We start from the raw sequence: 13,969 nt of genomic DNA on the forward strand, positions 1-13,969 counted from the left end.
ACATAGTAGCCTTCAGACCAAAACATTTTAAGAACAATGCATTATTAAATTATAAAATAACATTTTTTTTTTCTGTGTGCTTGATTTTGAGGACCTACAATGATATATCTCACTCAACTTGGCTCCAAGTTTAAATTCAGAAATGTTCAGGAACGTTTTCACAGATAGTATTTCATATACTGTAGTAATTACAGCTGAACTGAATATTTAATTTGTGTGAATATAATTTAAATCCAACCGAAATGGGTTAAATGTATTACATTTACCAAAACATAGCTGATAAATTCTTTAATAGTTACTTCTGTTGGGTTAAGGGGCCGATGCTTTTATTCTGGAAAGAGAAAAGCTCTTTTGCTCTGAAAATAAAGACCGGAAGTCTGACATTGTTTACAAACAAGCTGCTTCCGGGCCGACGTTAGCGCGTGCCGTGGAGCTGTTACTTTCCATTAATTGTTTGGACATAGCTTTTTTTTAAGACTGACCACCACCAAAGAACTCTCTGCAACAAAAACAACAAAATGACGGGTCCTCAAAATGATTTTCCGGTTAGTTTTTCTAATTATGTGCACAACTTCGTTACAGACAGTTAGCCAACAGTTAGCTAGCGCAACAGATGCCCACAGTGTGGCTTTGATTGATTTCAACAGGTGATAGCCACAGGCACGTCTGTCTCTAAAAGTGCCTTATCAGTGACTATTACGAAGAGAGTTACAGATATATGCTTTTATTTACGACTATGTTATCCGTAGTTAGCTGCAATGTGCGTTGAACTAGCACAGCTGTTGACGTCAATTGTACGTTAGCTTAACTTCACTCCTGGTTGAGTGTCATGCTTCTCGGCCGTGTGCTGTTGAGCCCGATCAGATCGATCTGTTCGAAACGTGTTGGTTTACAGGGATTTTTTGCTGTCAGTGAACTGTCAGTTCGCAGGCTACATCCGATATCTACCGCTCACTGCCACAACGTCAGCACGCTGACATCTGCACACCGGTTCCGAATTCAGGTAATGAAATGAAAGCACTGAAAAGAAAAACTCCTCACGCTGTCCTCGCCTCAGTTTACAAACAGTACAGTGTGATGATGGCTGTGACCTGGTTGTCTCATTTCTGTCTATCCTAGGCACAGTCCTGTCTCTGTCAGCTAACAGCGGGTGTTATGCAGGCAGCCAGTATCTCTCATGGCAAAGAAACCGCTGCGGTTGCCTTAGATGATGACGATGATGATGACGACGAAGGTGCGGCTGGGCAGGAGAGTCGGACTGAAAATGAGGACTTGAAGAGGACCGTGGTGATTCCAGATCAGGTGCAGGCAGTCCGCATGGAGGTGCAGCAAGATGAGACTGTAGCCTCCTCAGTGTCAGGTGGGTTGAACTGACTGCCTGACTGGCTTTGACAAAACTCAGTTCAGCAGCTGTTGATCTCTTTAACTGAGTGCACCCCAGATGAACAGCTGACACAGCACCCGGTGGATTGATGGTTATGGACGGAAGACGTTTTATGAAGCTTTGGGGCTTTCTTTTTATTTGAGCAGACAAAAAGATGGAAAGCTTTAATGTGATTTTAACACTTTTAGTCCATGTGCAATAAAGGTCCAAGTTGCCTGTGCACTCTTAAATCTGTAATACTCTTGTTCAGAAGTGTAGATGTTACTGTGCAATATATTACAGTAAAATAATTGTTAATTAATAAATGCATTACCCAAAAGGGCCACATTTAAAAAAAAAAAAAAAAAGTCAATGCACCTTATTGGTGTAGATTTGTCCTCTGTGGTGTTTTAACTTCATGACTGATATTTACAGTATGTAATATTTCAGGAGTTGCAATGTGATGTGATTAAAGAATATTAATATTCTTGATATCAGACGGAAATCTCGCTGTGTCTTTCTTGTGTACATTGCCATATTTCTCGGTTTTCTCCTCTCTTCTTATCCCAGCAATGTGCTTACAGTGTTGCATGTTTAAGCTGCACAACTTTCAATGAAGCACTTTATCAGTTGAATTCAAAACAAAAAAGGTAGTCCAACACTTGAAAGTTGACCATAAATGAAATGGTCTTGAGTTTGGGGCTTGAGTAATGTGTGAACGTTTCATCTTGATGATCATGTGTCAACACCTGCAATTTTGATGTTTCAAGTATACAACTCGAAGGAGGTTTACTGTGTTCATGAACCATGTCCATCATACACTGAACGTTTGTTTTGTTGTCTTCTAATTCATTTCTTAGCAGCTCCAGCAGGATCAAGTGAGAAGAGCACAAAGAGGAAGATGAGGAGGGAGAAGAGGAAAATGATGAAGAAAAAGCTCAAATCAGCCGATCCTTCAGGCAATTTAATGTCAGAACTTCCGTTCTCTCTGACCAGCCCCACCACATGGAAGGAGCTAGGATGTGTGTACACTCTTAATCATATTTTTCAACGACTCTTTGAATTGCAAGATTTTTTCATAGTCTACTGTGCAAGGTGGCCAGATACATGTGTTATTTACTATCTGACTGTGATATGCCTGAGGTATGCGTGCTCTTTCTCTCTAGTCCCCAGCCCAGAGTCCACCCAGAAGAAGAGAAAGAGGAAGAGAGGAGACGTTGGAGGGCGAGTGGACAGTGAGGAGGATGCAGAGAAGAAGAAGAAAAAGAAAGAGAGCCAGCGCCCCAACTACTTTGTCTCCATCCCCATCACTAACACGCAGGTAAGGAATAACTGAACTACTCACTTACTGGTGTACTTTAATTATAATTCTGAAGTTGGTGCACGTTGTACTCTATTCAGAGTTCTCTCCTTTCAGATTTTTTGCCAAGTCATTTTCAGTTTTTTCTCTCTACTAAAATATAACTAATCCGAAGTTTAAATTTATGTTAGGTGCTGGACAGCAGTTGGCAGCAATGCAGACTGATAAACATTTGTTATAAATTGGCTAAAACATCCAAAAACAATGGAGTGATGATTAAATACAATAAAGGGAAGCATAATTCCTTTTGTTTCCTCACGCCGCAATGAAATGAGAGTAGTCTTGTCATCTTCACTGTGCAAGAAACTCTTTGAAGTCTCCTTTCAAGGAGAAATCTTTAATCCGTCCTCTCCAGACTATTGATAGATTCAGTGTTTGACGCTTGGCCATGGTCAGTGCAGCTCAATCTATAGAGGGAGAAAATATCTTACAGAGGAAGAAAACGATTCAATTTCCTGACAGGTGATGACACTAAAATCTTAATGCGTATTGACCAAAAAGCTCCTCTGATTGGACATTGATTGACCCTGCAGTCGTTAACTATTGAGGCCTCTTCTGTGATGGAGGAACTGCAGAAGATGCCCCAGTGTCTCCTCCTTTCAATCTCTTCCCCTCACCTCCTTACCTCTGCTCAGCCATACCAAGCCAGAGGCAAGCTCTGGTGAAAGAGAGGGAACCAACACTTACTGTAGGTGATCTGTCGTATTGCAACTGATTGAAATGCAATTTGTCCAATGTCAGATCAGTTCAGCTGTGATCGAGGTGCAAGAGGCGATACTTCAGCAGGAGCCCCGATTGGCCAAAGCCATGATCCCCGTCCCAACTCTCCACATCACACTATTAGTCACTCATCTTGCCAATCAGGAGCAAGTGGACCTGTGAGTGGACGCAAACACAAACATACACTCAGCATGCTCACAGTGTAATGATGCACATGCCAGTCCTTGATTGGCGCAATAATATTCATCACACTGCTGAAAAATGTCAAAATGTTTGCAGTGCAAAAAGTCTGTAAGCCTGAAAATGATCTTTATAAAGGTCATGTCATCAGAGGCCTTCAGAATATTAATGCATAACGCAGGTAATGCATTATGTGTGTAACTAAAGAGGAAAATGTGTCCTGTAATTTGACAAATTCATTTTTTTCATTAAGCAGGAATCATGCATTATGAAGAGCTTTCAGTTTGAATCATTTTTTTTCAAGCCAGCTGAGATGAAACTGTGTGTACCAAATGGCATACCCTATGAGCCATGTGAGAACACACACACACACACACACACACACACACACACACACACACACACACACACGACATGAGCATGTGTCGCAAAGCAGAATAGTTCAAAGTTTAAATATTCCAAAAAGCTTTCCAATACTGGTGCTTGTATATCGATAAAAGTGATTGCAGAAAACCATATACAGCATGTTGCAGTATTGATCTGTCCTTCCCCTAATGCATGCTGATCAGCTCTCTGATGCACATGCGCACACAGACCTGCGCTGTGCACCATATTTCTGCAGCGGCCCATTGTTATGTCCGATCTGTGATTTAGAATAGACCGAATCCTTTTTTTTTTTTTTGTCCTGGTTTCTCCATTTTCCTCATTGCTCTTTCAGGATATGATGCACACCACAGCTAAAATGCTGAACCTCAATCAAACAGAGTACCCCTCAAATTAGTTTACTTCCACAATCCTATCCTCTCATGCTCTCCCATTCAGTCTCTGTTAATGCTGGACGTCATCACGGTATCAGATGGCCACAGCCTCATTTGTTGCAGCAGTGAATGTGCAGACTGAAGCTGCTGCTCGTCGACAGGGATGCAGTGTTTTGCAGTGACTAATTACACAGCATGTCACGTTCTTCTGTCTTATCTCTTCCTCTCAGCACTTCCAGGAAAAACTGTTGATGGGTCTATAAATATTTTAGGTTTAGATTCCAATAATGGGCCCTGAAAACACTGTTGAAGGACAGTGAGTGAGGTTAGAAAGCAGTTTGAGCCGTTAATTCTGATTCATACTCAATAAGACGCCACACACAAAATTTCATCTCATTCCGCTGGGATATCTTAAAATTAGTTGAGTACTCCAGTGTTTTATTTCAGCCATTTTTGAAAATCTGCAGCCCCAACCCCATCAACATTGAGTTAGAGAAGAAAGCGATTGACAAATGGACGGACATTCACCACTGTTGTAATGTATCGTGCAGATCTGACGCAAAAACAGCTATCGCTTTTCAATTTTTTTTATATGTCAGTGGGCTAATTAGCAGAAGCGTCACAGGTCTTTAGACTGAGGTAGAAACGGAGGCAACAGAGGGCTGAAGGAACCTTTTAGTTCCTTGAAAAGCAGTTCCTGGGACTCTAAAGATCCGGGTATTTTGGGTGGAAACGCAGCTATTGCTAACCAAACTAGTACTATCGATCAGGAAAAATGCTACCAATTTGTATTATTTTTGGTAAATGAAAAGAAATATGAAAAACCGCTCCCAACACTGAATATTTCTTAATTTCTTCAGAAAGCGCTGGATGTGACCTCAGCCGTTCCATGTGCCAGCCGTGTTATGTGATCATACTGATGCTTAATCTACATCAAGCAGAAGACTGTGTCATTACTAATCACTAGATTATGTAATATGAGAGGGAGGGAGAGAGCGAGGATTAAGTCATGAATCGGTGTGTGTGTGTTGTGCATATTCATGTGTATTTTTCCCTTTAGGGCGGCAGCCGTGCTGGCTCAGATCGAGCCGTCATTGGCTGAGCTGCTGGGCGGGCGGGATCTGGTGCTGCCCTTCTCCGGGATCGGTCATTTCAGGAAGGAGGTGGTGTTTGTTGGGCTGGCCCAAGGACAGCACAGACGCACGCTGGACAGTCTGGCAGGTCAGTGATAAACCTTTTCACTCTCCTTGTGTCCTTCTGTCTTCTGTCCTGTTTCCACACTTCTGTCCGTCTTTGCAAAAACTGAATTCCATTTTTGTTGGTCTTGTAGTTTTCTAAGTGCTTCTCATGCTGTGTTTCATAAAGGGATACATTTCATTAGATGATGTTAATGTGATGCAGTACCTGCTCTTTTGTGTCCCTGTGGAGGGATGTCTGAACTTGGGGGGGGTCAGCTGAGCAGCCCTGCAGCCCTGATTTGTTGTCTTTCTTAAGGACTCTTTAAAAGTGTGGACGCCTGCTGCTATGGGATGTCACAGTTGCTATCGGTAAGCGGACTGGGCTAACTCTCGCACTGTTGGTCATAGGTGATTGAAGCCTGACTTTTGTCCTGAAATGAGCTAGAGAGCAGGTCATGCGGTAGAATATTAGAAATGAATGTCAGCTAGTATCAACACACGGTGAAACGTGCCAAAAGTTAAGCAAGGATTTGCAGGCTCGACACCACTTCTAAGATGTAAAAATCAGTTTTGATTAAAACTGATAAGAGCATATACTGCGCCTATGGGTGTAAGCTTTAGATCTTGAGCACTCAACCGCTTCACTCGCACTGGCTTGGCAGTCAGTGTATTCACATCCTGTTTCTTGAAGCCGTCTAAGTGGATTTGGTTAAATGCTGTGATATTCGTGTGAGTTTCTCCTTCTCTTTTCTTTTCTTGTCTTTCTTTCTTTTCTGTTTATTGCAACCTTTTGTACGTTCCTGGGTTTATGCATTTGATATGTCTTCATTTTTCTCTTTACATTTGTCCTTTTGCATCTGTGTACATGTTTGGGGGTGTGTGCAGAAGCATTTACGTGTATGTTTTTGTGTTGTGCCTTTGGCAACAACATTAAGCCAACATTTCTAAGAGGATTCCCGCTCCATTGCTCTTGTGACACCAACGCACACTCGCGCACGCACACACACTCACACACACGTACACAAAATAAATGAGCTCACATATGCTTAATGCAGTCCATTTACACTCTGAAATATCAGAAATGTGAAGTGATTTCTAAAACATGAACACATGAAACCTTTTTTTTCTTTTTCTACACAGTGCATTTGATCCAGAAAGTGCTGATTCTCTGTGTCAAGCTATGGATGAGTCGCTGGTGTTCAGAAATCTATATATTGAATTGTCTGAACATACAAAATTGGAGCAGCGCATTTGGATTCTGCTTTAGTGTGGATTTCCTAGCAGCTCCTGTTTGCTTGGATCTGAGCAGATGTGTATTAACTGCTAAGATCCAAGCAAATACTACATTTGGCACATTAGTGATGGCCAAGCTGGGACAAATCCCAAAAGGCGTTTCATCTCGGGGGTTGTTATAAATGGGAAATGGAATAAATTAATCTTTTGGAGAGATAGAGCCACAAGGGCCCAGTTTCTGCATAATTACCTCAACTGTTACTATCAGGTTTTGTTTTATCTTAGAAAATTATCCGCTGGAATTGCATGAAATGTGTTTGTCAGTCGGAGGAGGAGGAAGTAACGATAAGCTTTTCATACCGAATGACCAGAGGAGGGTGTGGTACTGATGGAGGGTTACGTGACTCCATCAAACTTCGCCTCTTAGCAGACATAAAAAGATGATTGACCCAGACAAACAAAGAGTGTGAAGCGCGTTGAAAGCTAACCTCTATCTTGTAACCAAAAGTGCAGTATTGGTATCCATGACTTCATATGAGCAGCACGGTGGCGCAGCAGGTAGTGTGCATGCCTCACAGCAAGAAGGTTGCTGGTTCGATCCCCGGGGCCTTTCTGTGTGAAGTTTTCATGTTCTTCCCGTGCATGCGTGGGTTCTCTCCAGGCACTCCGGCTTCCTCCCACAGACCAAAAACATGCTCATTAGGTTAATTGGTGACTCTTAAATTGTGAGTGTGAGTGCAAATGGTTGTTTGTCTTGTGTGTTGCCCTGTGATTGACTGGCAACCGGTCCAGGGTGTACCCCGCCTCTTGCCCGTTGACAGCTGGGATAGGCGGTATAGAAAATGGATGGATGGACTTCATATGAGTACTACAAGCACAATGCTGGTGTTGTGACAGTAAAACCAGCACGTCGATGTGGACCTAAGCTCCTTGTAAGGACTTGCAAGTAGATCATTGACGCCAGAGTGTTCATAAAGAATAGTGCCAAGCAGTTTCACCCTTTCACCGAGTTTTATTTAGATCTCTGACATGAAAAAAGAAATAGCAACAACACATCGTCACTGTTGGCAAAGCAACATAAGGATAAGGCAGGAAGTCAGCCTCTCCCGTCCTCTCATCTGCTCGCACCACCACTGTTATTGATTATGTACTAACCTTTCCCTCTATGTAGAGCTCCTCTTCTAAAAATACCTCAGCGGTTTCCCTCTAAACCTCATCAGGTGGCATGTGCGTCTTTGTCCGTGTGTGTCTGTCCTTGCAGGTTGCCTCGTGTGTTTCGTGCCCTTGTTTCTGTCTTTATCTGCGGGGTCAGATGACATGCGAATAAAAAATCTTTTTCGTCCATCTTTTGACACACCCTCTCTGCCATCCATGTGTCATCCGCTCTGGCTTTTACAAAAATCTCCTTTCTGTCCTCTTTGGCCTGATCAATAAAATGCTTTCTGGTACTGGTTTGGGTGTTTTTTTTTAAGTTTTGTGTATGTGTGTGTGTGTGTGTGTGTGTGTGTGTGTGTGTGTGTGTGTGTGTGTGTGTGTTGCAGAGTTGTTGCAGAGCCGTTTTGTGGAGCAGGGTCTTCTGCAAGAAGACAGTCGTGGGTTTGAACCCCACCTCACCATTATGAAGCTGTCCAGAGCATCAAAACTGCGATCCCAGGTATGCACACGTATGATCAAAATAACTAGTAGTGTGTTAATAGTGTGTTAACAAGGTTAGCGTAGATGCTGCTATAGCTTCAGTTATATCAGAACTGGAGAGTATTTCTTCATTGGAAGAAGATCAAAAATGGCACTGAAGCCTTTTCTCTATAGAAAACATGTTTTCACACTTCTCCCAGCTGGCTTCAGCAAGAGTCCTGCTACAACATAATGTGGTTTGTTATCGGATTGGTTGAAGTTAGCTCGCGGTAGATGGTGATAGACAGATGGTTCATCCAATCACCTGCCAAGTGTTTTTTTTTTAAGCAGTCTGCCCTTTCCCAGACAGTTTCTAAGGACGGCTTCGCAGATGGTTCTGTGTAACAAACCATCTGGCACATCAGGCTAGTGAAAAGCATCAACTGCAAGAATGTTAAATCGCTCTACTTCTTACACATATGGGAAAATAGTTAATTGATTTTCTCGCTGAAAGACGAAGTAGTGATTAAGCCATCATACAGATTAAACATAATGCTCAACAATTGCTGGAGTTACATAATAACTAAAAGATAAAGTTGCTACAGCACAGTTTTGTGTTTAATGGATAATGTCAGCATAGATTTGTGTTGTATTACTCACTCCAGTTATGCTTTCACACGCAGCACGAATCATCATGCATCTGACTTCGACAGAACTGCCAAACAGCCGCCGTGTTTCTTCTTTTTATTCCCCTCACCTTCCTCTCTCTGGCTGTAAAATGAAATGTGTCATCCAATAGCTGGATGCCAAATTATGGCTCCAGCTAAAAACTACCAGTGGGAATAACACGTCCGCTGTGTCATTTTAAAAGAAAACTGAATGTATGTAATTTTATGGTTTGTCAGCCTTGTATTAGGATGGATTAGGGGGAGAAAATAACCCAGGAATAAGAGCAAGCTATATGAGGAGGAGAGAGAGAATATGGCAGTGTTTGAGGGAACGGTGAAATGGATAATGATATATAAATGGGAGGGTGAGAGGACAGAAAGATAAGCAGTGGTCAGGAGGGGAGAGACAGAGGACGGGCAGCGTCTGTCTCTTTCCCTTTCACGCTTAATGACATCTTATCCTGCTTGGCGTCTGCTGGGCGACATTCTTGTCTTCCCTCAGTGTCTGTATTTCTGTGTGAATTGTCAAGAGGGTGTGTGATAAACATTATGTAAACAGTATTTTTCCTTTGTGACTTACAGGGTATAAAGCGTGTGGACCCAGCCCTCTACTCCAACTATACAAACAAGTAGGTGCATGCTTTTTCAGACATCAAGAATTTTTTTTTTTTTTTAGGGTTAGTACAATAACCAGACTTTTTGCACTTATCCATCCTAGCTCTTGACAATTTTGTGACTCACCGGTGCTTTAAAATTGTTCACGACTGTCTGATTTTCTTTGCACTTTAAATGCACTTCACATTTATTTGAACAGCACCGTATTGCAGAATGTTTCGTGTCCAGCTTTGTGGTTTTTTTTAGGATGAAAATGGAATCGCACAGAGCAATTTGCTTGTTACTTTTATTTTGAGTGATCATATCTGCAAAGTGACTGTAATGGCCGACATTGGCCTTTTACGATCTGCTGAAGGCATCATTCTCTGCCTTCACACCTCCTCACTGTCACCCATTCTGTCACGCTGCAACACTCAGGTTTTTCGGAGACCAGACAGTCGAGCGAGTCGACCTTTGTTCCATGCTGAAAAAGAAGCAACAAGATGGATATTACCACACGGAGACTTCACTACACCTTGGTTAGTACACACCAGCATGCAGAGCAGAGCCTTATTGTGTTTGTGTTATATTGAGCCACCAGAGGGCGCCATCTGCTTACATACAGGACTGAGTTACTAGTTGGTTTCTGATGCTGTGGCAGTGCCTGAAGCACCATATTTATGGGTAATGAATGGGTGTAATTGTTATTTTCTCATTCTTTCCATTCAGTAATATATCTAAATGCTGTCTAAGTTTGCAAATCACTGCACAGGTTGTTTGTGTTGCAAAGATTGTTATGACTGTTTTTCATGCCAGTTAACGAAGCTGGGAGTGCTGATGGTGTGACTGGGAAGTTAGTTTTTCCAGTATGCAAATGTGAGGTAACAGCATTAACAGTTTGGGGCTTACCAGGAGCTGAAAGACAGGAAAACCAGCCTAATCAAACAACATGGGGATAGACGTTGACACAGCTACCCAGTCCACCACCCTGCCAGTTCTTTCAAAAGTTGGCAGTGCTGAATGAATGCAGTGCTGATGGGCCTGAAGAGGCTGCAGTAATTGGTTAAAAAGTTGATGCGAGTGGAACATGTAGATCCTCTGATGCGTTTGTCCTGAAGTGTACAGTCACAGTGAAGCTTGGAAAAAAGGTCCCCTTTTTATCATAGCTTGGTCTGAACCGAACATATTATTATTTTCTGGTCGCGTCGGCAGTAGTACACAGGCTCTGCTTATCTCAGTCCACAGTTGTTAACTAAATGGAAGAAATACTCAGTTTAATGGAACTCACTGCACTGTGGTTTAAAAGATGGCACGAATCAGATCAGTATGTTACCAAATGTGATGAACAGATTTTTGTGTCGTATCATCTGTGCTGCCAAGGCTTGTTATTGGGCAGTTTATGACACTGCGTAGCCCCACATGAACTCCAGATGGCACTGTTGACCACTGTGGGACTTGGGTTGAAGCCAGACAGGCATTATCGATGTGCTCCTCGTGTCTATCGAATGCTCGAGGCTTGTAACAGCAGGCCTGGAGCGAACAGAGCATTTTTATCTCTAATAGGAAACAGGCTTTTAGAACATTATTTCATTTTGTTTTGTTTGTGCAGACATAAAACAATTAGTCAGAATCAGATTTTGAGCAGCCAGTCTTTGTTGTACAGCTTTGCCACAGCAGATGTGAGACGCAACAAGTGTGGAGCTTTGTGACTGTTGTAAGCCAGGATTGATTGGCAGTGACAACAGCAACGGCAACGTCTACTGTTGATCTAAATGTAAAAATGATTGTTTGTTATCATTTACTGATTTAGACCTCTTTGCTCTGACTCAAAGAGGCATGCTGGAGATGCAATTTAGGTAGCCTCATCAATCTCTGATCCCAGTAAAATAGCCTGTTATTTCTAATAATGGCGTACCAGTAGTGTAGCATGGTGCAAAAGTGGTGGCTTTCTCAGGGTCTGTCATGCAGGAGCTTTTTGCGAAAATGGAAGGAAACAGAGGAATCTCTTTCAAACTGAGTGTAATGACATGAAATTGTGTCTGCCCCATAAAAAGCCCAACTTTCTGTGTGGTTCTGTTCAAACCGGTCTTCTGAGGTCACAGCCCTACAAGCAGATGTTTATGCTGGCTTTGGCAAGAAGAAAGCTTGGTGTTGTGCCATTTATGGCTTGAATTTGGCTTGATATTCTGTAATTGGAGTACTTTTATAATATTTAGATATGGGCTGTGCAAAAAAAAAAAAAGCAAATCATGCCGAATGTGCCATTTTTAAAGCTTAATTAGGAAAAAATGGTTTATTTGCTGTTGGATAACAATAACCACATAAACATGATTTAATTATCACATTGTCATCATGCAGTTAACAGGATAAGCTTATACCCCCAAGTACACATGCAGTATATATACTGGATTGACAGGGACTCCCCAAGTCCCACTGTCAAGTAGCTCCACTAATTGGTGTGTGTGTGTGTGTGTGTGTGTGTGTGTGCGTGTGTGTGTGTGTGTGTGCGTGTGTGTGTGTGTGTGTGTGTGTGTGTGTGTGTGTGTGTGCGCGCGTGTGCGTGAGAAGCTGTCAGCACGAGTGGAACTAGGCTGTCACAATGTTTTGTGGATCACTGAGCTGACTGCGAGAGACAAAGAGTGACAGTGTGTGTGTGTGTGTGTGTGTGTGTGTGTGTGTGTGTGTGTGTGTGTGTGTGTGTGTGTGTGTGTGTGTGTGTGTGGGAGGTGGAGACAGAGCAGGGGGATGTTTACCTCACACATCTCATCATCAAAAAGCCAGTGTTTTTGTCAAGAGTTTTTCACAATAATGCATACATATTTAAAATGTGCGCATGGTAAAACTGAGCTCTGCATGCAGTGACAGGAATTAAGGGTCTGTCTCCCTCAAGTTTGTAAGTGACATACAGTTTTTAAACCTTGACTATGTTCATTTTAAAAGACGGCCTGATACAGTACAGTCACCCTCAAATGTCATGTAACTTCACAACTTATGCCACTGTTACATTTTTTAACACATCCCAAGAGCTGAATTATCTGTCTTGTCCCGTTCCGCTCACTCTGTCAGGTCACCTAATGATGTTCTGTGTTAAACAAATCACTCAAGAAAATCTTTTAGACGTGAGATTACCCTGCAGCAGCCACAGTGGTTGCTGTCCTGTAGAAAGTTGCATCATCTTGGTGTAAACATGCATCTCTTTTAGCCTTAATAGCTCCACTCCACAAGCTCTACTAGCCTAGTAGAACAATGATTCACCACGAGGTTATTCATCACTTAACTTAGGGCTGAACAATTAATGGAAATATTATCAGAATCACAATACGGCCAAGTGCGATATCTAAATCCACAGTAGCTGCAATTTTTTGATAAAGGTAAAATGTGTCATAACATGCCATCATCATTTTTTGTATTTTTTTTCAGTGAAAATTAAAGTCGTGACTCAAATCCTAATTGCAGTATTTTTCAAAATGATCGCAGTATGATTCTTCTTTTTGCATATTGTTCAGCCCTAACCCTAACCTTAACCTCTGAAAAAACAAGCAAGCAGTCACCCTCTAGTGATCATAATTTTGCACAAGGTCGCATTAGATGTAACATAGAAAATAATTGTGCCTCTGAGGCACTGACATGCACACACGGCATGTTACTAAATCGATACAGGATAAAATGAGTCTTAAATGTGCGATGTGGGACAGATTTCACTCCCACAGATATACACGTGTGCCGTGGCCACGCTGTCAGAGCACGACATTGCTGACATGTGACCGAGGTGTCGTTTTAGATCATAATAATCAATAATAATTACAACACTGACTAACAGCTAAAACTGGTAGCACCAGTGTGGGAGATGCAGAAGCTACTTACTGCAGAAGCTGACTGAATGTGTCAACAAACTAGCATGAGTGGAACTGCAAACAGCGGCTAGATGGGAGGAAGGAAGGAAAAGACATCAATCAATCTAAAAACCCCAGTGGTTTACGAATGGTAGAGCTGTAAAAGTTTGTAGTGTGAAGCCACAATGCATTCTACATTTGGTGTGGCGGCGGCGCTCTCCGCATAGGAAAGCAATCACTCAGCCAGCCCTCAGCAGTGTCATAGCCCAATGTAGACATTGATGCAGCTGAAGAACATGCAAACTTCACACAGAAAGGCCCCGCCTGACCCGGGGATCGAACCGACAACCTTCTTGCTGTGAGGCACGCGCACTACCTGCTGCGCCACCGTGCAGCCCCGAGACTGCTAATAACATGAATAATGGAAATGAAGGGGCAGCTGTATTGCATACTTTTCATTTTCATTAA

The 13,969-nt window shown here is 42.3% G+C and overlaps 1 protein-coding gene across 3 annotated transcripts in view; it reads left to right on the forward strand.

Moving 5' to 3' along the window:
* Nucleotides 1-382: 382 nt before the first annotated feature.
* The window catches only part of LOC139347735 (A-kinase anchor protein 7-like), a 40,323-nt gene continuing 26,736 nt past the window's right edge, over nucleotides 383-13,969 (forward strand). The window contains exons 1-10 of one of the 3 annotated variants that reach the window (XM_070987493.1): nucleotides 383-545; nucleotides 913-1,003; nucleotides 1,120-1,360; nucleotides 2,224-2,385; nucleotides 2,530-2,684; nucleotides 3,465-3,601; nucleotides 5,442-5,602; nucleotides 8,334-8,446; nucleotides 9,657-9,703; nucleotides 10,107-10,207. In XM_070987493.1, the coding sequence (XP_070843594.1) occupies nucleotides 535-545; nucleotides 913-1,003; nucleotides 1,120-1,360; nucleotides 2,224-2,385; nucleotides 2,530-2,684; nucleotides 3,465-3,601; nucleotides 5,442-5,602; nucleotides 8,334-8,446; nucleotides 9,657-9,703; nucleotides 10,107-10,207 (1,219 nt within the window). In that variant the 5' untranslated portion in view covers nucleotides 383-534. Of the gene's footprint in view, nucleotides 546-705; nucleotides 1,004-1,119; nucleotides 1,361-2,223; nucleotides 2,386-2,529; nucleotides 2,685-3,464; nucleotides 3,602-5,441; nucleotides 5,603-8,333; nucleotides 8,447-9,656; nucleotides 9,704-10,106; nucleotides 10,208-13,969 lie in introns of those variants that run through there. The other 2 variants (XM_070987491.1, XM_070987492.1) reach the window with 2 other exon arrangements.

This window comes from Chaetodon trifascialis, chromosome 19 (assembly GCF_039877785.1).
Source record: "Chaetodon trifascialis isolate fChaTrf1 chromosome 19, fChaTrf1.hap1, whole genome shotgun sequence".
NCBI lineage: Eukaryota > Metazoa > Chordata > Actinopteri > Chaetodontiformes > Chaetodontidae > Chaetodon > Chaetodon trifascialis.